Source organism: Gymnoscopelus braueri (assembly GCF_963280865.1).
Source record: "Gymnoscopelus braueri genome assembly, chromosome: 16".
Taxonomy (NCBI): Eukaryota; Metazoa; Chordata; class Actinopteri; order Myctophiformes; family Myctophidae; genus Gymnoscopelus; species Gymnoscopelus braueri.
Window position 1 is genome coordinate 19,163,774 of NC_137616.1, and position 22,638 is coordinate 19,186,411.

Below are 22,638 nucleotides of genomic sequence, written 5' to 3' on the forward strand. Positions count from 1 at the left end.
CAAGGTAGACTTTCTAGATGTGAATTAAATAACAAAATAACGAAACAAAAAAACACGAAAATCGCTGGCAAGGGCTGCTATGAACGAGGTTTTAACTCTGGCAGTCAATGAGTTAAGACCTTTAAGACCATTACTGCATCAAAAGTAATCAACATACTGTATCCTATAAAAATGGTCAAACATTGGCCAAATTGTCAAATAATATAAGAAAGAGGCAAAAAAAAAAAAATCACAATATTTATCTGTGGAACTGAGTCAAACAAAATGTAATGCCTCAACTCTACAATTCCAAGTGCTTGTCAGTGTGGGGGGTCCCCCGTTCAAATATCATTATTTTGGGGGGACGCGACCTGAAAACGTTGAGAACCACTGCTCTATGTCACTGCTGACACAATATAAAATGATAGGAAGAATAGACTGTGAGCTGCCAACTGGCACAGAGACAGACTGGTGGCATCATTAGGGAGTATACCTACAGTAGCTGGCTTGTGTATCTGTTGTCCCAATTAGGAGGATCCAATTACAATTTTCAAACTTCTGAGAAAAATCCTTCCCATTATATTCTGTCTTGTTTGGAGGAACATAGCAGGCCACCTTTGATGTTTAGTTTCAGGAGTCATATGTGTATAGTATGCATTGTGCTGGACAATACATCAATATTATATCGATATTGTGATATGAGACTAGATATCATCAGGGATTTGGATATTGTAATAAGCTTCGTGAGATGATAAAAGTGTTGTCCTTTCCTGGTTTTAATCACTTAAGCCCTATCGCAAAGCATTGTGAGCTTGTACAGTAGATCAGCTATTTTAGCTATTTCTCAACATTTCTGAAAGCTTTTAAATAAGATTGATAATATCGTCACAATATCGTTATTGGGATATTTGTGTTATTTGATTTTGTCCATATAGCCCCAGCTGATGAGTTTGCACGACTCTTTTAGGTATAAATAATGGTATTTTCTTATGTGATCAGCCAGACCACTTTGAATGTATCATGCAAATGTTTAAAGCGATGTTGAACTTTGGTAGAACCATGCGTTGTATAGCATCTATATCATCTTTGCTTCTGTGCTCTGTGATCAGGAACAGGAAGTACAGATTCCATTGACGGTTATTGTATAGTAAAGCAGGTATCAAAACAATGAGAAAAAAAAGCACACACACTAGGTATATTAGTGAGGTGCTAATCACAAAGTACAACTATAAGAAGAGCTTTTAAAACTTTTAAAGTTTTTTCGTAAATTAATGCCCTACTTCATCATCCAAGAGTGTCGCACAAAAGTAGTGAAAATAGCAGATCTACAAGCTCACAACGCATCGCAAGCAAAGCAAATTCTGCCATTGAGAGTGAACGGAATCACGGCTTCTGGTTCGTCGATCATGGAGGACAATATTTGGACTTGCATTATGGCCAAGTAGCTATGCAAAGGCCATCACCCAGGTGCTGGACAAACAGCGATGAACAGGAAAGAAATAAAGTCTGCAACACTGGTTATTCTCAGCTCCACTTGTTTATTGCTTCAATGTTTTTGACGCAATAAACAATAGGTAGCTATGCATCCCAAGGTGCATCCCATGGTTCTACCAAAGTTCAACATCCCTTTACTTTTGGTTCGGAAACCAAAAGTGGTTTGTGAGATGTTCAAAGTTCTGAGAGGTTATCGTCAAATAAATATTGTGGTATTTAGTCATAAAGGTTCCTGACATTATGTCGAAAGTGAAATGCACTGTGGGAAAAAAAAAAACAAAAAAACGGTTGCAAAAATGCTGAGCCATTTCTGTCATTTATGTGTCGTGCTTCTAATTCCAGTAGCATGCTGAGTTGTGCTGATATTAGCGCTGTGGCTGAGCTACACATGTTAGCGGACTCTGTCATCATCATCATTACTTACATCAGCACAGCTTCTTTGGGCTTCGCCGCTTTGATGAACTCTGTCTCAGCCTCAGCGAACTTTCCCTGGGAAAAGGAAACATTGCAACCGATTCTGGATTAGCATCATACACCTGAGATGTACGGTTGCGTCTTGAAAAAAGGAGGTAGATTTGGGCCTGTGAGAATCAACGAAAACACATGGAGAGCGACCGTAGTTGCTAATGAGGTTTTTGAAGTCTGACAGCTAGAGGATGTGTCGAGTTCACAAACAGAGGAAGAATAAAGGCTGTGGTTGGCAGAGAGTGAGACACAGATACACAACTAATTACTTCAACTAGAATGAAACATTATAAATAGTAGGCATCTCATGGGAGAGGGATTGTACCAATGCCATCATAAAGTTTGTCTCAGCTACAGTATATAATTCATGTAATCAGGCACAAAATATGGCACAAAACCACTATCTGCAAATAACTACCTTAATAATTATTTATCACATGGAAAAAGACAGAAATTATTCAAATGAACATGACTGTTTCTCTGCACCGAAGAGACTTTGGATCTGTAGAGGCTAATCACAGTTTGGATGTTACTTTTTAATTTCCCTAGATGGAGAGATCAGCTGTGTCAAGACACAGGTGATAGCAAGTCAGCAGGAAAGGAATCACAATTCTATTATAGTATTAACTGTTTAAATGAACTTGAGCTGAACTTCACCTTCACTCATTGAAGGTGATGATGTCATAAACAATGCCGTCGTGTCAATATTGCCTTTGTTGGTTTAGTAAGAATAACCCAGTTATTACGATTACCTTAATATAGAAGTAAGAATAACCCAGTTATCCTTACTTTTATATTAACTCATAGGCCGCCATTATCGCATTAATGCGATCTAATAAATAGCGCGCCTGGCCGCCAAGATCCTACCTCCCCTCCTATAATCTATGGTCTGGGTGACGAACAGTCATCCCCGTCGTGTATCACATCGTAATTTTCGCCGATCAGAGAATCTGAGCCCATTTCACATCCGGTTCATGTGTTTGACTGTGTGAGTGGGTGTGGGGGGGGGGCGAGTGTGTCAGCGAGCTGATCAACCTGGTACAGTATGTGCTGCTCTCTAGTGGTGAACGATCAAAACGATTCAAATGTCCAGCCTGACTTTCTATATGTGAATTAAATAACAAAATAACGAAACAAAAAAACACGAAAATCGCTGGCAAGGGCAGCTATGAACGAGGTTTTAACTCTGGCAGTCAATGAGTTAACACAATTACCGCCAATTCCGAGATATCTCGGGATATCAAATCCACCCGTTACTCGCCTGTCCCGAGATATCTCGGGATCGGCTTTTTATGTGGTTTAATAAAGATCGCGGTAAATTTCGGTACCATCCTTGATTTTTTTCTCTTCCCATGATGCTTTCAACCCATCCTATGAGAAAATGTCCGACAGCCGTTTCCGGTTCGGTTTTTATCTTAAAAAAAACAGTTTTTTCCTGGTTTTGGCTAAACATCATGGTTTTCACACGGTTTAAAAAACGAATGGTAAGCTCCGGTTGTATTTTCTTTTCTTTGATCGACGAACAGTTATCCTCTTTGTGTTTACAAACGATCTGATAGCCGATCGAATGCTAAGCTAATCTAAGATGGCCGGTGGGGAGAGGCGGAAATCACGTCACAGCCAAACGGATATGACGTTTGCAGTGTGTTTGAGCCGCTGAAATCACAGAAGAAGAAGAAGAAAAACCTAAACACTATGATCGCTTGTACGTCCGTCGTCTTTGTTTATAAACACCATCGGATCGCGGATTTTAATGGATATACAATTTTTGTGACCGGTTCAAAAGGTTATAAAACTGGCAGTGGGTGAGTACATTATGAATAAACTCTGGCGGTGAATGTGTTAAGGTAATCGTCACGATAGAACCTCTTTCACAGGAGCCAATTCGACAGGCACTGTTAATGCAGCCTTAAGGTAATAATGTTAATTGTGGATGCGTTTCATTTAGGTGTTTCTGTGTGCTATTAGGATGGCAACTGAACTGGAGTTGTTTTTGCTGGCCTGGCACACAGTAACACACTGTGGCGGCAATGGCTCAGGAGGTAGAGCGGCCATCTGGGAACCGGAAGGTTCCTGGTTTGATCCCTGGCTCCTCCTGATTTGTGTATGTCAAAGTGTCCTTGAGCAAGACACAGACTCCCTAATCTCTCAATCTCTCGGTGGTGCTGATCTCTGTCAGCACCACTGCCTTAAACATGTAGTGTTTGTTGTAAGTAGGAATAAACACAGAAGCACCCGGGAGGAAGTGGACTAAGAAAGGGGAGGAGCCAAACCAAGTTCCTGTTTCTTTGATGGTGCTTTTGCATGTTTGCTTCCATCACCACCTCCATGTGTGAATGGGTGAATATAATGTACACTGTAAAGCACTTAGTATAAAGGTGCTATACAGAAGAAATACCAGAATAGACCATTTATTTTAAAGTTGTACAATGCAGAATCCCAAATAACGATTTTTAGCAACCTCTGCTGGTCACTACCGTCACTGCATACAATTTCCGTAATCCTCGATTACCCAGAATTCCATTCGTTTTCACCGGAAGCCGGAAGCGTTTCAAAAAGCGATCTTTTAATTGTTTTATACTATCTACGGATCGTTTCTCTTAGCCAGTGGAGCATTAGTTACCATGAGCTGTGCTTTCTTTTTCTGTTCTTTTTCGATCTTCCAATCCTACATTCTCTTAACATCAGCGTGAGGTTCCTTTTTGCTATTACCGCGGTAGTTCCTGGCCAAACAGGAAACCGTTGCGGTAGTTCCTGGGGACGTCGGCCACGACGTCATGACGTTGGCCAGGAACGTCATTTTCCCGGGAAAGTCCCCCCCTTCACCGTTCAATAGAAAATATATAAATAAAAGGCTTCCGGGGGTGAAATTCATGGAGTGGGTGTTGTGAAACTTTTGCCACTGACAAAAGATATACAATTTAACTTTAGTTTTGTTGAAAACGTTACCTAGTATTACTTTAAGTGAAACAGACCAATAATTAACGTTATTACCTTCAGTGCGTTTACCTGTCGAAATGTCTACTGGGTCTATTGCTCAAAGATTATCCATGGGTGTGGTTTTCTTTTGAATCAATTGGGACATGTCCTCCCAACCACTTTTACCAAGTAGTGGTTCAAAGGACATAACATTTCAACAAGCAGGAGGATGTACTGTAAGTACTGTAAGTTCAAATAGCATAATGTGTTCTGAGAATGTGGCATACCTCGTCCTCCATGAACATGGCATGTTTCAGATGAATTTCAGGGATCTTCTGTTTGCTGGACACCCGAGCCAGCTCATAGGCAAAGTCAAACGAACTGATTGAGAAGAGAGAGAGAGAGAGTCAGGGAGAGACAGAGACGGAGAGAGAGAGAGAGAGAGAGAGAGACAGAGTGGCTATAAGAACACTTCTGGTCCACAGTATGACCAGCAGATGAGAGTATTTCACATAAATGATAAGTGCATGGATAATTGCGTGCTTCACTTCTAGTGGAGGCTGTTTATCTAGTCAACACTACAGGAGATCAACTATCACTGAGATGCATGCAACTGTTTGTGTGTCTTTTCTGGCAAATTACAGTAGCAGGTGGTGCTTTAGCAGGAGATTGTGGGTGGTGCGAGTTGGAATAGAGTGGGTGAACAGGGAGGATTTTGGCAGGAGGGCCATTGGGGCCATTTGGGTCGAGGTGAGATTGGGTGATGACATCAACTGGGTACACAGTGAAAAGACCAGCACAGGATCAGCATGACAATGTCATAATATGCCACAGCAACGTTTGGCTACAGATGCTCAATTGGATGCGTGGGCATTAAAAAATACGCCATTGCATCGTTTTGGAGAGGATACTAGGCCTGTTGGCGACAGTGACACGCGGTGCATTGCCGGACGCTACTCACCAGTTGTCTGAAGCGAAATCAATGGCATACTCCAGCAGGGCGAACTTGCTGAGCAGCTTGACGGCAGCCTCCCCGCCCAGGCTCTTGGCCCACAGGTAGGCAACCTGCTTCTGGGCACTGGCCCCTCCGTGGCTCTTAGCCACCTGACACACACACACACACACACAGGTTGGGGGAGAAGGACAGGAGGACATAGAACTGATTAATATGCAGGCATACATCATTTCTGTCTCACATGGCCAACGACATCGGGGGGGGGGACAGGTTGCAGAGAATGGAGAGGAGGGAGGGAGGGGGAGAGAGAGAGAGAGAGAGAGAGAGAGAGAGAGAGAGAGAGAGAGAGAGAGAGAGAGAGAGAGAGAGAGGGGAGAGGATAAGACAGGAAACAGAGAGATCTCCACAGAGAGATGACACCGATGGGGAAGCACAGAGGATCCTTATCTGGAGCTGCTGCATACTGTAGCTCATGGGCCGACAGAGGTTCAGACGTTCACTTTGGCATGATTTGAATATAAAGTGCCAGTGTCTATAATGAAATAAAATGTCTCTAATAACCTCTCAGCGTCTGTACTACCGGTGTCAGTGGGGTGGGGGCGACGGTGGGGAGAGTCATGTGCAAAGGCTTCATGTATTACTAGTGAACTTGTGAACTATGGCTCTTTGTATGAATGAAATTCAATGACCTTCACTGTTCGGTGTGAAACCTGCACGCTATGCAGATGGCGGGGGCGGACAGACCACATTGACAGCAGTGTGTGTCTGGTGGACGCTGAGCCCGCCCCGGAGGGTCACATAGTTGATGGCTGTGTGGTGGCACCCTGGGAGCTTTCCTGTTAATAATTGCTTTCACTCACACTGACTGCATTGCCTATTCTTATAACCCGGTTTACAGGGTTTGATTTTTAACAAATATTTTTTTTTTTCATCCTGTGATGTGCTCTTCTGTATGCGGTGTAACATTTTTACAAAAAACAACAACAATGGAGGGAATCCAACTAAGCCTAAGGTTTTTCCATGCCTAAATAAATGGAAACACTGAGTAGAAATCTAACTGTTATAATTGGGCTATGATAATTGTGTTTACATTACCAGTTCCTTACAGTGTGATTGAATTATCACATATTTATGTACATTGCCCTGAGGCTTGCGCAGATAGTGCAGATTGCGCTCATAGTGTGCATGGAGTTTACTTAATGGACCTCTTTAATTAAACTCAGCTAATTATGAAATCAGTGCATGGGACTAGCCTGGAAACCTGACGCTAGCAGAGGACCGCCGTGGTTTAGGTCGTGAGACCAGGCTCTTCTCTTCGCAGATGAGTGAGGCTGGGAACGAGGCTAATGTTTATTAAGGTAAGAAAATCAAGTCTAAAGTTCGTCAAAAACCCATCCACTTGAATGGAGAAAAAATCTTTCTGACAGACACCAGCAGGGGTAAAACAACGAACCTACAGGCCATTCATATGAACTTTTACTTCCTATATAGACTCAATTTCAAAGCAGGAAGCTGGGCCCTTGGTTATACCCGGTATGCGTCCTCCCACATGTCGCTGACGCGGTACATGTGTACGGCGGCCTTCCACTCCTGTGCCTCCATGAAGTGGTACTCGGCCTCAGAGAAGCGGGACTCCGCCTCCAGTTCCTGAGGGACAAAGCAGGATGCAGTTAGCCTGGTAAACCCCTCCCTCCGGAAATCTCATTTGTATTTGATTTCAGTAGTGAGTCTGGCCAACAGGCCTGTCTGGGCGTTTCTCCGGAGTTCATAACATGAACTCATCTATCAGCGTCCTCGCTCATTGTTATGTGATTGACAGCGAAGGTTGACCAATCAGGTGGCGAGTTAACTTCATATATGTGGTCAATTAATCATGACAGAGCCTATTTAAAAATAAAAATTCAGAGAACCGGCAGGGGCGGGCAGTGACACGCATGTATCCGAATAAAGCAACCTATTTTAGGCATGGCCCCTTCAAAAGTCCCCTTGCGTCACTTTGGCTGGTGGTGGGGAAAACGAACTGCTGATTGGCTGAAGGGGAACGAACTGCTGATTGGCTGAAGGGGTTGTCAGTCAATGGTACTAATCCAGCCCAGCTCCCAAATTGCCCATACAGGCCTGTAGGCCAGACTCCTGCCTGAAATCAAATGCAAATGAGATTTCCGGAGGGAGGGGGGTTTACCAGGCTAGGATGCAGTCAGACATTGCGATGTGATGCACACAGCGCATCTCTCCAAATTCACGTTGGCAGAGCTGCGGTGTGAGCGTGCATCTACAGTACCTTTGCCAGGTGCAGGTGCGTCTCGTTGAGCAGGTCTGGGTGGTGTTTGGCCACCAGGCGAATCACGTCCTCGAACATGCGGTTCTTCTTGTACATGGTGATGGCCAAGTCTGGCTGCTTCACTGTTGTAAACAGCCTACGCACGCACGCACGCATGCACACACGCACACACGCATTTGTCAGAGCAGGAATCAATAAAGCAACAGAAGTGTTTCAGATGGAGCTGAAGTGTGATTCTGACACAGCTGACACATCACATTGTACTAGAACGAAAAAGTACGAGAAAGTCACAGAGGCTGGTGGTAAGGCCACAGGCTGTGTGTGTGTGTGTGTGTGTGTGTGTGTGTGTGTGTGTGTGTGTGTGTGTGTGTGTGTGTGTGTGTGTGTGTGTGTGTGTGCCATAGGTATGCTGTGTAATGATTACTGTTGGCCAAAGTGCAGCTGTTCCTCATCAAATTCCAATTTAGCATCGAGCGATGTGGCAGGCAGAACAAGAAAATCCAGCAAATTTTTTCTGCTACTTGGTTGTGGAGGCTGAACTTGGACCCTGCAGTACAGCCACCGAAGAAGCGCAACACAAGGTAGAATCCAGGGGCTGTGTGGGTTTGTGCAGACTAGGGTTTCTCAATGGGGGCGTTAACCACTTTCAACGTGTCATCGCTATTTGGGGGGGCAAGTCATTATAGGCAAAATGTTGGGGTCAGTCAAGTGAGTCAGGTGACTTGTGGTTCCGCTGAGTGAGGGCAGTCTTGCCTGACTGGATGATATTATGAATGTAATAGTAATGTAATTAAAGATAAGATAATCGCTTTTCAATACAGTATACAATTCCCCCCCAAAAAAATATATACATTTTTAAATAATATTAATAAAAAAAAGATGTGCCTTTCAATTTCTTTTATTGATTGATGGAGGGCAAAATTCCAACAAATTCACAGCTGTTCTTTAACACTATGCTCTATCCTGCGCTCTGTCAACTGCTGAGCTGCTAATTGCTAATCCTAATTCATGCGAAAGAGGAGTGGACCTGTTGGCAGAGTGTGCACACTTCAGAGAACTGGAAGTCATTGGCATCACTGCCAACATGTGCTGTATGTGACACCCCCTGTTTTCTGCAGACCATCATTTATCTGGATGTGCCTCTTTAGGTATGAATGGGGAGGGTTGATATGCAATGTAAACAAAACAGCAACAAGGAATGATAGTAAGGGTATAATACCCTTACTATCATTCCTTGTTGCTGTTTTGTTAAACAGGGGAAGTTAACCCATTAAGACCTGAGGCGATTATTTTAAAAAAATCTAAATCCTAACAGTTTTTTGAAAAAAATATAAAAAATATTTTTTCATGATTTTTCAAAAATAGCAGATCTACAAGCTCGTAGCGCGGCACTCGGTGCCGCGCTATGAGCTTGTATATCTGCTATTTTTGAATAGCCTAAAGAAATCTAAAAGTGACACAGATGCGTTCCAGGTATTAATGGGTTAAACAAGGCATGCGCACACGCACACACACACACACACACACACACACACACACACACACACACACACACACACACACACACACACACAGTACTGTACCTCTCAGCTTCCTTGTATTTCCCGTCTTTCTCCAGTTCCTGTGCTCTGCTGAGGTACAGAGCTGTTGCATCCTCTTCTGTCATACATTTTACTGCCAGCTACACAAACAAACAACAAATGTGGCTTTATTTCGTGTGTGTGTGTGTGTGTGTGTGTGTGCGTTAGGGGTGTGCCGATATATCGTATATAGATGTGCCGATATAATTTTTTTTTTTTTACAATAATAATAATCAGGCATGCAAACAGCCCCGAGGTGAAAAGGGTGACAACATGTTTTTTTTTCGGGTCAGGTGTCACACTATTGCCCTATTTGGATTCAAAACGGCTATTGTAGCTGAAAAGCTACAAGTTCGCATATCTGAATAATGCAAAAACTGAATTATTAGTTTGCATTTGCTTTTTTTCCTCCCCCATATATTTTCATAATAAAAAAGTGCGTATCGTATCGAAATCGTATCGAAGTTGTGAGCCCAATATCGTATCGTATCGTTTCGTGAAATTAGTGTATCGGCACACCCCTAGTGTGCGTGCGTATGTGTGTGTTGTCCGGACCAACCTTATGAGCGTCCTCCCAGCGGCCAGCTGTTGTGTACATGTCGATGGCATCTTTAATGTGCCCTCCCTTCACAAATAGCCGCTCTGCCACCTGCAGGGAGTTAACACACACACACAGAAAAAATCTGAATACTTGTTAAGCACTTAAGCCCTATATACTTCATCGTACGACAAATAGCGAAAATAGCCGATCTACAAGCACACAGCGTGTCACATCGTGACACACTAAACACATGGAGCATTATGGTAACTCTCTCTCTCTGTCGTTTCCCCTCGCTGTACAGCCATGTCTTGTCTTTTAATATTTTTGCAGTGCTTTGCTCTCTTGCGTATTTTATTCCTGTGTAGTGCTGGGGCACAGCATGCTGGCCTGTCGCTGTCCATCTGCTGTGGTGCTGAACCATTCACCAGTCAATGCACTGGAGTGGTCAACTTGTGCTGTCCATGGTAATGACCAGTCACCTATTTGTTGTAGAGGCCATTTTCACTTAAGTGGTCAATTAGTTTGGGAACCTGTGATTTTGCCCATTTTGATGTGAAAAAAAGAATCCAGTCAATATTTTTCCTGCGTAAGTGGCGCCCAACCACTTTGTGAGAACCACGGTTGTCTGCCTGCTTCATCATTTTAATTTGCATTTAGTCTTTTCTCTTCCACTTGTGAATACCAGAAGATGGAGAGCAAACACTTTATCTTAATTAAATTCTGTGAATATGCCCTAGGAGTGTGGTAATGCGCGCACACACACACACAGCTATTTTCAGAGCCTCACAATCTGCACAGTAAATCCTCAATGTTACGGGTCCATTTCGTTCCATTTGTACCAGCTCAGGGTTAAATTAACTTTTCTCATCATCCCCTCCCACCCTTCATTTCATACATCAGCACTTCAGTTACAGTGTTTGTTGTTTGCCGTTGTCGTTTTAGTGGAATAACTTTAAAAGTCCAAAAAGGTTTGTAAAACCATGGTTGCTCAAAAAAGTCCTCTAGAAAAATGGCCTCATTTCCCCATAGACTCTCATTATAATGCATGTAAAAAAACATAAAAAGTATAAAAATGTGTAAAAAGAAAAGTACAAGCACACCATTCTGCGTAAAGCTGAACAAGTTGAAATTTGAACGAAGTCTCTAGCACAAAGTATGTGGAAGTAGTAGGAAGGATAAAAAAGTGTACGGAATTTAGAAAGAAATGTAAAGCGGGAAGAACTAGAGTGTGCTCGCTGCAGCGAGCCCACAACTAGATTTAGTAACGGCAACCCGCCGTTACATCTACCTTTCACTAAACGGACTCAATGGGGCAGGAATTGTGGGGAGAGAGAAGGGGAGTGGAGATGATTAAACAAAGACATGATGGATTGACACTTCACTGTGCTGGCTTAAAAATGAAAACCAGCTCAACTTTGTCACTTGACGGGCATGGCGTCAGTTTGTTGCTGGCTTCCATTGAAAATGACTTATAGCCTGTTTCTGCGAACGCAGAATTATAGTAAAGGGCAGGCAAGGGCCGGCTTTTTTTTTACTTGTTTTGGGGATTTTCACTTTTATTTCGATAGGACAGTGGAGAGAGAGACAGGAAACAGGGGAGAGAGTCGGGGAGTGACATGCAGCAAATCTGCCGCCAGGTTCGGGAATCGAACCCGGGACACACTGTCTGTGTCAAAGCCTATGTGGTATGCGCCTTAACCACTTGGTCATCGGCGCCACCTGGCAACCCTGCTTTCTGATGTCTGTTCTGTTCCCCATCACATACAGTACATCCACCCATGTCTCACCTCATAATCTTGTAGGGAAGCGTAGTGCTGAGCTATCTTAAGGTAGTATTTCCCTGCTGATGTGTCGTCCTGCAACTCTAGGATGTGCAGAGCCTTCTTCCATTGCCGAGCTCCAATGGCCGCCTCAATGGCCTTTAAAGAGCAGCTAGCAGAGGAGAGGAGAGGAGAGGAGAAGATGTTTGATATGTTAGTCCCAGGGTAAACTCAGGAGACTGTGTGTGTGTGTGTGTGTGTGTGTGTGTGTGTGTGTGTGTGTGTGTGTGTGTGTGTGTGTGTGTGTGTGTGTGTGTGTGTGTGTGTGTGTGTGTGTGTGTGTGTGTGTGTTTCAGTGTATGTGTTGGCATGCCCTGGAGAGCTGAGCATTGCGGCTTAATGAACAACAGAGAAGCTCTCTATGTGATTAGCCTTTCAATTAGCTGTTTTAAATCACTTCATCAACACAGTCACGTCTACCCTCACATGGTCACACCATACACTCTCTCCCTACATACTCTCACACCATGCACTCTCTCCCTACATACTCTCACACTGTGCATTCTCCCCCAGCATGGTTACCTCGCTCCATCAAATTCCTAAGTAAATAAGCGACCCTCTATTTGCCCTGGGAGAGGATAGTAATTAAAGGACAGAGAGGCTGATACAGCAGTGGCTGACCAATTAGCACAAGCTAAAGTGCCACTGCATGCTTAACTGTCACTGTGAGTGACCACTGTGTCAGACAAACGGCAACCACCACGGTTGCGGCGTTGATCAAATGCTGTTTTCTTGTAGTAACTAAAAAAGGCTACTGGTGTGTGATAAACAAATTGTCACCCGGACAGTCATTGCACCCTTTGAAGTTGACTTCAAAGTTTATATTGCTGGTACAGAAGTGGATAGTGTTTCATTCGGACGCCTTCAGCAGTAGAATTTCTAAAACCTAGCTATGACCTTTCATCGTCAAAAAAGCTAATGTTTGTCAGTGATTGATGGGAAGATCCACTTGTGTCCCTCCACCCCCACCTCTAACATCCTCTCTTCTAGCCCTCTATCCTCCTACAGTACTTAACACAATCCCTCTCTTTGAGAAAAGGTCACGGTCTGTATAGTGATTTTATGGTTGTCTATCTGCGCTGTACAGCTGTTGCTTCCCTCCTGCTTCCATCACTCCAACCATCCCTCTCTCTCTCTCTCTCAACCCCCCCCCAGCTCCACTATCCTTCCATTTTCCATTCCTCCACCTGTCTCCATCTCCCTTTTCCCTCTACCCCTTCCCCCCCGTTCTGTCCCAGACAGCAGGTACCCAGCCTCGATGAAGTGGTTGATGGCGGCGTCCATCTGTTTCTGTTGGACCAGATAGTCCCCCCAGGCCTCCTCCAATTTGACCACATCTGCAGGGAAGGCACTGCGAGCCAGCTCCACCGCTGAGGGGACACAGAGAGGAGACGTCAGGTCGTGCAGCGAGTGTGTCACATCCGTATACACACCGCACCGACTTAGTTTAGTTCAAACTTAACAGTAGGGGTGGGACGATATATCGATATCGCGATACTTTCTCCCGCGATAACTAATCGATATACTGCCGAAAAATATCGATATTATTATTTTTTTTAAGTTTGTGATACGTTGTTTTTCCTACTCTGTATTTGTGTAATGATGATTTTGAACTGTTTGGTGCTATTTTATGTGTCTATGAATTGAATACAAGGACTATCGTGATATATCGTTGGCGAAATTTCATGCAATATATCGTGTTATCGCAATATATCGATATTTTCAGATATCGTGATATATCGTTGGTGAAATTTCTTGCAATATATATTGAATATCGTGATATCGCAAAATATCGAATATCGTCGAATATCGTTATATATATTGTTATCGTGGGCCTAATATCGTGATATATATCGTATCGTGAGGTACCCATATCGTCCCACCCCTACTTAACAGCACTCAATAGTGGGTCAACAAACCAAATCATCAAATTTAAGCTCCATGAAAAATGTTACATTCTGTATGTCTTTTTTTCCCCCAGGATGCCAAGTCACATGAACATATTTTCTTTTAGATTTGAGGGGGCCTTCTTCTAGTTAATCTAGTACTAGCTTGAATGCTATCGGCATCCAGTACATCCTTATCCGTTTTGTATACCTTTCCTGAAGGCGTTTCCTTTGCGGTAGCACTCCAGAGCACGCTGGTTGTTTCTGATGGTCTCATATAGATCTCCAGCCTGAAAGGAGTGGGGGAAGGGGGAGAGGGGTTGAGTTTAGAGAAACACAAATCGCATTGCGGTCGAGGAACGGCACAAAGAAAAAAACTTTTAAGTGCTCGACTTTTCCCCCCTCTACCGTGTGGGCCTGCCTGTGTTCTCACCTCAGATACACAAACACAGATGGTTGTCGGCAGCGAGAATAATAAAGTTCTTATGCAGATGGCTTGAGACTGAGACGTGGAGAGAAATGTGCACAGATGGAGAGATAGAGAGAGAGCGAGGGGCGGGTGGTAAGAAAAAGCGATCGAAAAAAGGAGAAAAGAACGCTTGGTTCTCCCAGGCATCCTGCACAGACACAGCGACACCTCTACCAGCATCTGTTAGCAGACAGGAGGAAGGGGGGGGGCGGGGGGAGACAGAGAGAGCGGAGAGCACATGAGGAAAGGAGGGAGGGAGAAAAGGTGGGGGGGGGCAAGAAAAGAGAGAGGAGGGCGAGACGAGGACAGAAGGATGACGAAGGTAAAGTGGAGAACACGGAAAAGGACAAAAGAGTTGATAAAGGGCAGGAGGGACAGAGTGAAGTAGAGAAAAGGGTGAGTGAGTGAGTGAGTGAGTGAGTGAGTGAGTGAGTGAGTGAGTGAGTGAGTGAGTGAGTGAGTGAGTGAGTGAGTGAGTGTGTGTGTGTGTGTGTGTGTGTGTGTGTGTGTGTGTGGTCAAACAGCCAAGACAGCTGTGCTGTGGACTTGACAGGAAGTGAGACGCACTGAGCCATCTCAATGTGCTGGTTAATACACTGGAAATGGCTGTTGCTCAACCTGCGTGTTGGAACTGAAGGCGCTGAGTCAATCAGACATTGTTTACATTATGCTTCATCATTCACAGTTGAGATGCTTCGAGACGACAGGCAACCAAATATTACGTTATTCACACACAAATACACACACTCATTCTCTCACAGACACACAAACAAACAAACAAACAGACATAAATGACAAATAACGTCGCTGTCATTCGGGTGGAAAGCTTGTATGTCCAAAACCGTTACTCTTCAGGAAATAAGAAAAAAGGAACCTGTTTTCCAATAGATTATATGTAGTTATTTAGTCAAAAGCTCTTGTTAATACTTTTCCATTGGTAAAGTATTCTTAAAAAGTCTTCACTCGGTAGAACCAGTAGAAGCCCTTGAAGCACAACACTGTCATACGACAAAGTATAAAATAGTGCATTCATTTATGATAAAAACATAAAAACATGAATGAAATGTGGAGATTACAAGCTTCTGCCAGACAGTGACGGTGTGAATAATAAAGGACGAAAACTCAAGACCACACACCCTCTCGTAGAACTCTCCTTTGATGAGAGCGGCAGCGATGCGGCCGACAGCGTCGCTGTTGGCGGCCAGCTCTGGGCGGCTGATGGCCAGGCGGGCAGCCTTGGCGGGGAGGCCGGCCTTCAGGTAGAGGTTGACGGCCCCCTGGTAGTCGCCCTCCCCTTCCTTCAGCTCGCCGGCCCTCTCGTCCTGGCCCGTCTCTGTCAGCCACTGGTAGTAGCTCCGACGCAGATTGTCCAGCTCAGGGTGGCCCTGCATGCATAGTGGGGTGAGAGGCGGTTAGGCTCGGTGTGGTGGGTTGCAATATTTATATTTGTTTTAACCACTTTAAACTTTTGGCCAGGTCATTATAGGAAAATAGCAGATCTACAAGCTTGCAGATCTGCTATTTTCTCTATTCGTCCTATGATGTAGGGATGGGACAATATGAAAATGACATGTCACGATTATTGTGGAAAACGTAATTGCGATTAACGATATTATCGCGATAATCAAAATATGCTTAAAACTTAAAATGTCACTTTTGTTAATCAGCCCCAGCATTCCTATTCTGGGGGGCACGTTCACCAAAAATTGCACAACGCGTTGTGAGCTTGTAGATCGGCTATTTTTGGAAGTTGTACTGAATTTGCAGCTCAACAAAAGCTAATTCTTCCTAGTGTATGATGAAGGACAATTTTACTACAACAAAAATCTCCAATACAATTATTGGGAGCGTTTATTATCACGATAAACGATAATAACGATTATCGTCCCATACCTACTATGATGCAGCTTAGGGTTACATTTTATGAGAGACAGTGAAAAATAGGGTGGAGGGGGGAGTGACATGAATGAGACAAGTCATAAGTGGAATAAAACATCCAGAAAGTTTTGATTAGCTCTGTACACTCATGCAGTGTGTGCATGTAAAGCAACCGGGACCCTGATGCCAATGTTTTTGGTTATTAGATATAATCATGTTGGTTTTCTCTTCTAATCACAACAGCAGAAGCGATGGAGAAACCATTTCTGACTTTTGCCTTGAAGGGCTACAGCAATGAAATAGCCCAATGAAATGAAATAGCCCTGGTATTGGTAATTAAACAATCAATCCCTGGAAAGGTAGGCCCAGTTCAAGCATATAGGAATAGCATCTCCTTCACAACTGTTGAAGGAAGAACCTTAGAGCGCTATGAATGGGTCCAACACTTTTGAAAATTGTGCCGAGGATGAAAAATGTACACAGCACAATGAAAGCAGCTCAAACTGTGAGGTTGCAAAGTAAAGAAGCTGTTGCCACTGAGGCGTATTTTTCGTCAGAGAAAGCAGGTGTAATAACGGAGTCGAACTCCCTGTGGATCGGTTAATCCATCTTTACCTTGGCTTCAGCCACAGCGATGCAGTTGTCCCACATATGCAGTTCCTGGTACATCTCAATCACCTCATCTATGGCATTCTGTAGGAGACGGCAACATGTGACAACATACACTGAAAAAGATGGATGCCTCAGTCAAATTAGTCTCGCGTAGCCAGATGATCGGAGATCTCCACCTATACGGATACGTCTGGTGATCTCTAAATCCAAGGCCATTCAATGAATTTAGATTTCCCCAGACATATTTGTAGGCAGAGATCCGATTGTCTCGCTATGTGAGACTACAGTTTGAACTATCAGTCCATTTCTCACTGGGGAATTTACTGTGCAGTAATATGAGTGAGCCAATGTCTCTACATTGGAGTGTGTGACTGTGTGTAATACTGTATGTACTATACCTGCTCCAAGTAGTACATCTCTGCAAGTTTAAAGTTCTTGTCCAGCATGGCCAAACGGGCTTGGACCTGGAAGAATTCTGTTCCATCTCCTCCCTAGACAGAATACATGTGCACGCACACACACACACACACACACACACACACACACACACACACACACACACACACACACACACACACACACACACACACACACACACACACACACACACACACACACACACACACACACACACACACACACACACACACACACACACACACACACACACACACACACACACACACACACACACACACACACACACACACACACAATATTGCAGGCGGAGCAATCCCTGCCAAACTACAGCTAGATCACAGGAGTGTGTGTGTGTGTGTGTGTGTGTGTGTGTGTGTGTGTGTGTCATGACTGTCAGGTGATATTCACTGTTACCTCCGTTAGAACAAAGAGAACAAAGCCAATCTGCCAGCTCAATACTACGAATACCAGAGACGTTTACCTTTCTGTTCCAACACCCTAATAATTATATCGGCCAGTCAGCTTGTTAGAACTGGGACACTGCGTTGTAAGTCTACCGTATTTGTATGTCAGCATGGATGGAGACAGTAGGGTACATACGGTTTCCTTTGATATCTTGTCAGCAATCAGGTTTGTTTCACTGAGGAAACGGACCGTAGAGACGTCCCCTAAGGCAGCAAAACACCTGAAAATGGAATGGGAAAGAAAGAAAAATTATCAGTTAAACGCGACACTTAATTAGCAGAGATAAATTACATATTTTGCATAATGAGGTACGCTCCTACAGTGTATGAGTAGTCAAGTCATAAAAAAAGCTAGTTGCTAACATTTAACCACATTATTAAATAATAAATAATAATAATAATAGCTTGAATTTATATAGCGCCCTTCATAAACCCAAGGACGCTTTATATCAGAACAATGAACAACTAACAGACAAAAAAAATTTAAATTGTCTTTCTCAGCAGTTGCATCAGAGTGCTGAGGAGATCATGGAGAAAAGGTTAAGCATCTCTCCCCATCTTCCTCACTTTACCCCCCCGTGTCTCCCATTGTTTTTCATCTCTTCTCCCTCCTTCATTAACATTCTCCTCTCCGGACAACTTTTTTTTCTTTTTTTCTTATATATATACTATACCCCGATCTCATGATTCATGCAGATTAGGCCGGTGCATTACGCACAGTGTCTGCATTATTAATAGCAAGTCGGAATGCAAATTGAAAAACACCCACATACAGAGAGAGTGCAACAGAAGAAGAAATGTGTAATAGGATGCTATAAAAACTGGCTTAGGTGATAAACTTGGTGATCACAATAACCAGCTTAATTTATATTCCACTGCATGACGGTCATGCCATAAAGAACTAGGGCCCAAACTTGTTGTTAGGTTGATTTTTTTTCTTTTTCCGGCAAGCGACACCGGCATACTATGGCCGGGGTATAATGTAGGCATAACAGGCCCATAACATAGGATTTTATGGAAGATGACTCTGAACATATTGCTAGTTTGACCACTTCAAATGCCCTAATCTTAAAATAATCTATCGAGAAGCTGGAGAGCTTGTAGATAGGCTATTTTCACTGCGCAACATGCTTCCGTAGAAGACATGCTAGCTTGTGTGTTTTGACCTCTCAGCGATGTGTAGCTGGCGAGCCTCCAGGGAGAGTTTGCTGAGAGTTTTCCACATGGCCTCTGTCTCTGACGACATCTCCAGGGTCTCCAAGAATGCCGTAGCTCTGCACACACACACACACACACACACACACACACACACACACACACACACACACACACACACACACACACACACACACACACACACACACACACACACACACACACACACACACACACACACACACACACACACACACACACACACACACACACACACACACACACACACACAGGGAGAGCAGAGTCAGGTAACAAGATAAGCCCCGAGGTGAGAAACAAAGAGGAAACAGAAACGAGCAGCAGTATTGTGTTTAGCAGTTGCAGGGCACAGGTACACACACATACACTAATAGGACCAGAAATAAAACTAATCATCTGTGATCAGAACACCTGAAAAATGCAAATGAAATCTCTCTTCTGAAACGACATTACGGCAGCCAATAACGCAATTTCCAGAGCTGACTGGTGGGGAATTCACAGGTTCAACCCCTATAACAGTCCCTCAATGACCGGTGCCAAGTGCACCTTGATAAGTGTAAGACTGTGGTTGTACTGAGCAGTTCCTATATTTGTGTGTGTGTGTGTGTGTGTGTGTGTGTGTGTGTGTGTGTGTGTGTGTGTGTGTGTGTGTGTGTGTGTGTGTGTGTGTGTGTGTGTGTGTGTGTGTGTGTGTGTGTGTGTGTGTGTGTGTGTGTGTGTGTCAGTGAAGCAGGACGTTGCTCAGCATACCTACAGTACCCTGGGTAAGTACGGGTTAAAAATCCATTGCCCCTGTTACACTTCCAAAACCCATTCTTTTTTTTTATGTAGGAAAACATAAACATATAAAGTCTTGATGTGACAGATGCTGTATGTACTACTGACCTGTAGTAGTCGCCATCATCCACGGCAGTACCAAACTCTATGAGACCCTCGTCCAGCGTGTAGGTCACGGTGCTCACGCCCTCGGTCACAATCACTTCTGTCTTACCATCGGCCCTCTCCACTTCTACAACATCTCCCTGGATGGAACGAGAGAAAGAGGGAGAGAGGGAGGGACAGAGAGGAAACAAATAACAACATTTAAAATTAGTCAGTCTTAAAAAACTCAGTCTATAGAATATTACGTTAGATAAAGGTTACATTGGGATGGTTTCCTGGATTAAAAAAAATATTTGCTCCTCAGAGCACAGGTCTCCGCCAGGGCAGTTAACTTATTGTTGGCCAGCAATGTTTCACAACAATCAGGCTGCGTTCATGATTTGACGCATTTTGTTCAAAACGGGCCACTCCTCCAAAGCCAATATATGGACAAAACCTGTAGGAGTAATATTAAAAAATGTGTTTGGCAAATATCGGCCTCCTGTTGGCGCTATAACAGGCCGGTGGGGCAGAGGTTTTTCCTTGGCCTCTAGGGAGTGCGCGTGCCGATCTGTCTAGTTATAGGTAAAACGTGAATCAGCGCCACCATGAGGCCCAGTTCTAGAAGAATTTAGGATGACATTTCTTCCTTGGCTAGAGACACACACACAAAGACGGACGGACAAGGACGGACGGACAGGGGTGAAAACACAGTCTCGGCCACGCCTTTGGCCTGGCGGAGACAATAATCATGGAAAACAAGTCAGGTCCGTCGACAGCGAGGCCTTGAGGTTCGTGAGGCAAGCCCTAGCAGCTCGCCTGGGTGAGTCCAAGTTAGCAAGCCATGGAAGATGGAATAGGTTATCACCGGTTTCGAAAAAACACACACACAGCATCCCATCTCACCCTGAGTGGGACCATGGTGACACTCTCTGGGCTGTCGATGCTGTACCAGATGCAGAGGTTGCTTCTGTTCTGGGCGACCACCACGTCACTGCCCGGCACCCACTGGACGTAGGTGCAGAAACTCAGCACTGTGGTCTTCACCGTTGTCTCTATATCGTACAGGTGGAGCTGGAGAGGGCAGAGATTCATGCACGTTGATGATTATACATCATGTTCTTTAGGTCCGCATAATAAATCAAACAAAACAAATTCAAAATGGCATTAGGCAACGGTTTGCTCTCAGGGGAGGCGTTTTCAAATTCGAAACAAGGTACTATAGTGCTGTGCAAGAATGCCATGACCGACAAATCAAACGATACGTGGACAAAACTTCTTTTTTTTTTGGCTTTTTTTTGCCTTTTTATTGATAGTATACAGTAGACTGGCAGGAAATGGGGAGAGAGAGAGATGGGGAGTGACACGCAGCAAAGGTCGTTGGGATCGGGATTCGAAGCATTAGCAGCCTAGGTGCCTGGACCGTCCGGGCCGCATGGACAAAACTGACAGATTTTTATTCACACAACAATTCCAAAGTATGAGAATCCATCACCATCTCCTCTTTAGAAACATCCAAAATTAATGCATATTAAAAAGGTCTAGAAAGGGACCTTTGCAGCCTGAAGGTTGAGGATTGTGAAAGCACAAAGTAAACTCCACTGAAGCTTGGCCTTGGGCAAAATGATTTGAACTGTCTCGCATCACTACATCAGCTTTCTTTGTAGTTTTCGTGAGAAGAGAGAGGATAGATGTAGGTTAGAACAGGAGAGGTAAGAAGAAAAAATAACACAGGTCAAAAAAATCAAAGATATATATAGATAGCGTGTAGTAGAGGGTATGGGCATGATATATGGCATAGAATATTAGCATCTTATGCTGGTGTGTGCATGTCCTATTTAGGAACATCAAATGGCAAAATGGCATCAAATGCAGGTGTATACATAACATACCGCCCTGAGGCAAGATTAAATAAAGTAGAGGCAGGTACAGTGTTCTTAGGGCCAGTTCATGCAACAAGGGAAGGTGCAATGTTCTGTGGGGATTCGTTCTAACGGTATACACCCATAGTTGGCAGTCAGTGAAGTCAAATAAACTTTTGCAAGACACCAAAGGATAAAACCCCAGAGCTGATAGATTTGCAAACTTTCTCACACTTATAATGAAATACATTTCCCAAATGCAACCCATTTCACAATGGCTCTAAAAAAAGGGAAGCAGTATCTCAATTTAACAGAAGGCAGAGTTAAACCATTATTATGAGTTACTTACAATAAGTCCCTGGGCAGCCAAAAGTTAGAGGCAGCCGAGGGATTCCCAATTACCAGAGTTCTCTGTGTCGTTGCCCAAGGGCTAGAGCATCAAACTGTTTCATGGCCCAAGGGCAACAACTGATAACTGCTCTCTCTGCCTGTCTGCACAGGACACACTACTGCTCTCACCACTCCCACCCAAAGACCAACACAGCATACAACTGCAATTGTAATTAAGGAGCTTTCACACTGGTCCGTATTTTTCGCCCAAAATTTGTCGCATGAATAAAATAAAACGGCTGTAGCCTACAGCCTGTGGATTGAGGAAAGGCTCATAGCACGCACTTTTCCGATGGGACGATACTCTTCAAGATGCGTGCGTATGTGCATGCGTGAGTGCGTATGTCTGTGTGTCCCTACTGTCAGCCGCTGTTTAGGATCGCGGGAGTCTTCTTTTTAATGTGGCTCCAGTAGCAAAGCATCAAAGCATCTCCTTGCTCATAGCGATCTCGGAATGGACCCAACATTTCCTTTTTATTTTTGTGAGAGGACCACACAATCACCCTCACCGCTTGATGATGATGTTTTGTTTCCTTCTGCGAAATTGTCTGCAATTAATAGAATAATA

The 22,638-nt window shown here is 43.9% G+C and overlaps 1 protein-coding gene across 1 annotated transcript in view; it reads right to left on the minus strand.

The window, feature by feature from the left end:
- Positions 1 to 22,638, minus strand: part of ift172 (intraflagellar transport 172) — a 59,777-nt gene that overhangs the window by 15,880 nt on the left and 21,259 nt on the right. The window contains exons 16-32 of the mRNA XM_080452988.1: positions 20,725 to 20,892; positions 19,843 to 19,979; positions 18,930 to 19,037; positions 17,900 to 17,984; positions 17,278 to 17,370; positions 16,883 to 16,960; positions 15,526 to 15,774; positions 14,132 to 14,210; positions 13,284 to 13,404; positions 12,002 to 12,146; positions 10,233 to 10,322; positions 9,677 to 9,774; positions 8,094 to 8,229; positions 7,343 to 7,459; positions 5,819 to 5,961; positions 5,145 to 5,238; positions 1,898 to 1,962 (exon numbers count right to left, since the gene is read on the minus strand). Coding sequence (XP_080309114.1) covers positions 1,898 to 1,962; positions 5,145 to 5,238; positions 5,819 to 5,961; positions 7,343 to 7,459; positions 8,094 to 8,229; positions 9,677 to 9,774; positions 10,233 to 10,322; positions 12,002 to 12,146; positions 13,284 to 13,404; positions 14,132 to 14,210; positions 15,526 to 15,774; positions 16,883 to 16,960; positions 17,278 to 17,370; positions 17,900 to 17,984; positions 18,930 to 19,037; positions 19,843 to 19,979; positions 20,725 to 20,892 — 2,006 coding nt within the window. The remainder of the gene's footprint in view (positions 1 to 1,897; positions 1,963 to 5,144; positions 5,239 to 5,818; positions 5,962 to 7,342; positions 7,460 to 8,093; positions 8,230 to 9,676; positions 9,775 to 10,232; positions 10,323 to 12,001; positions 12,147 to 13,283; positions 13,405 to 14,131; positions 14,211 to 15,525; positions 15,775 to 16,882; positions 16,961 to 17,277; positions 17,371 to 17,899; positions 17,985 to 18,929; positions 19,038 to 19,842; positions 19,980 to 20,724; positions 20,893 to 22,638) is intronic.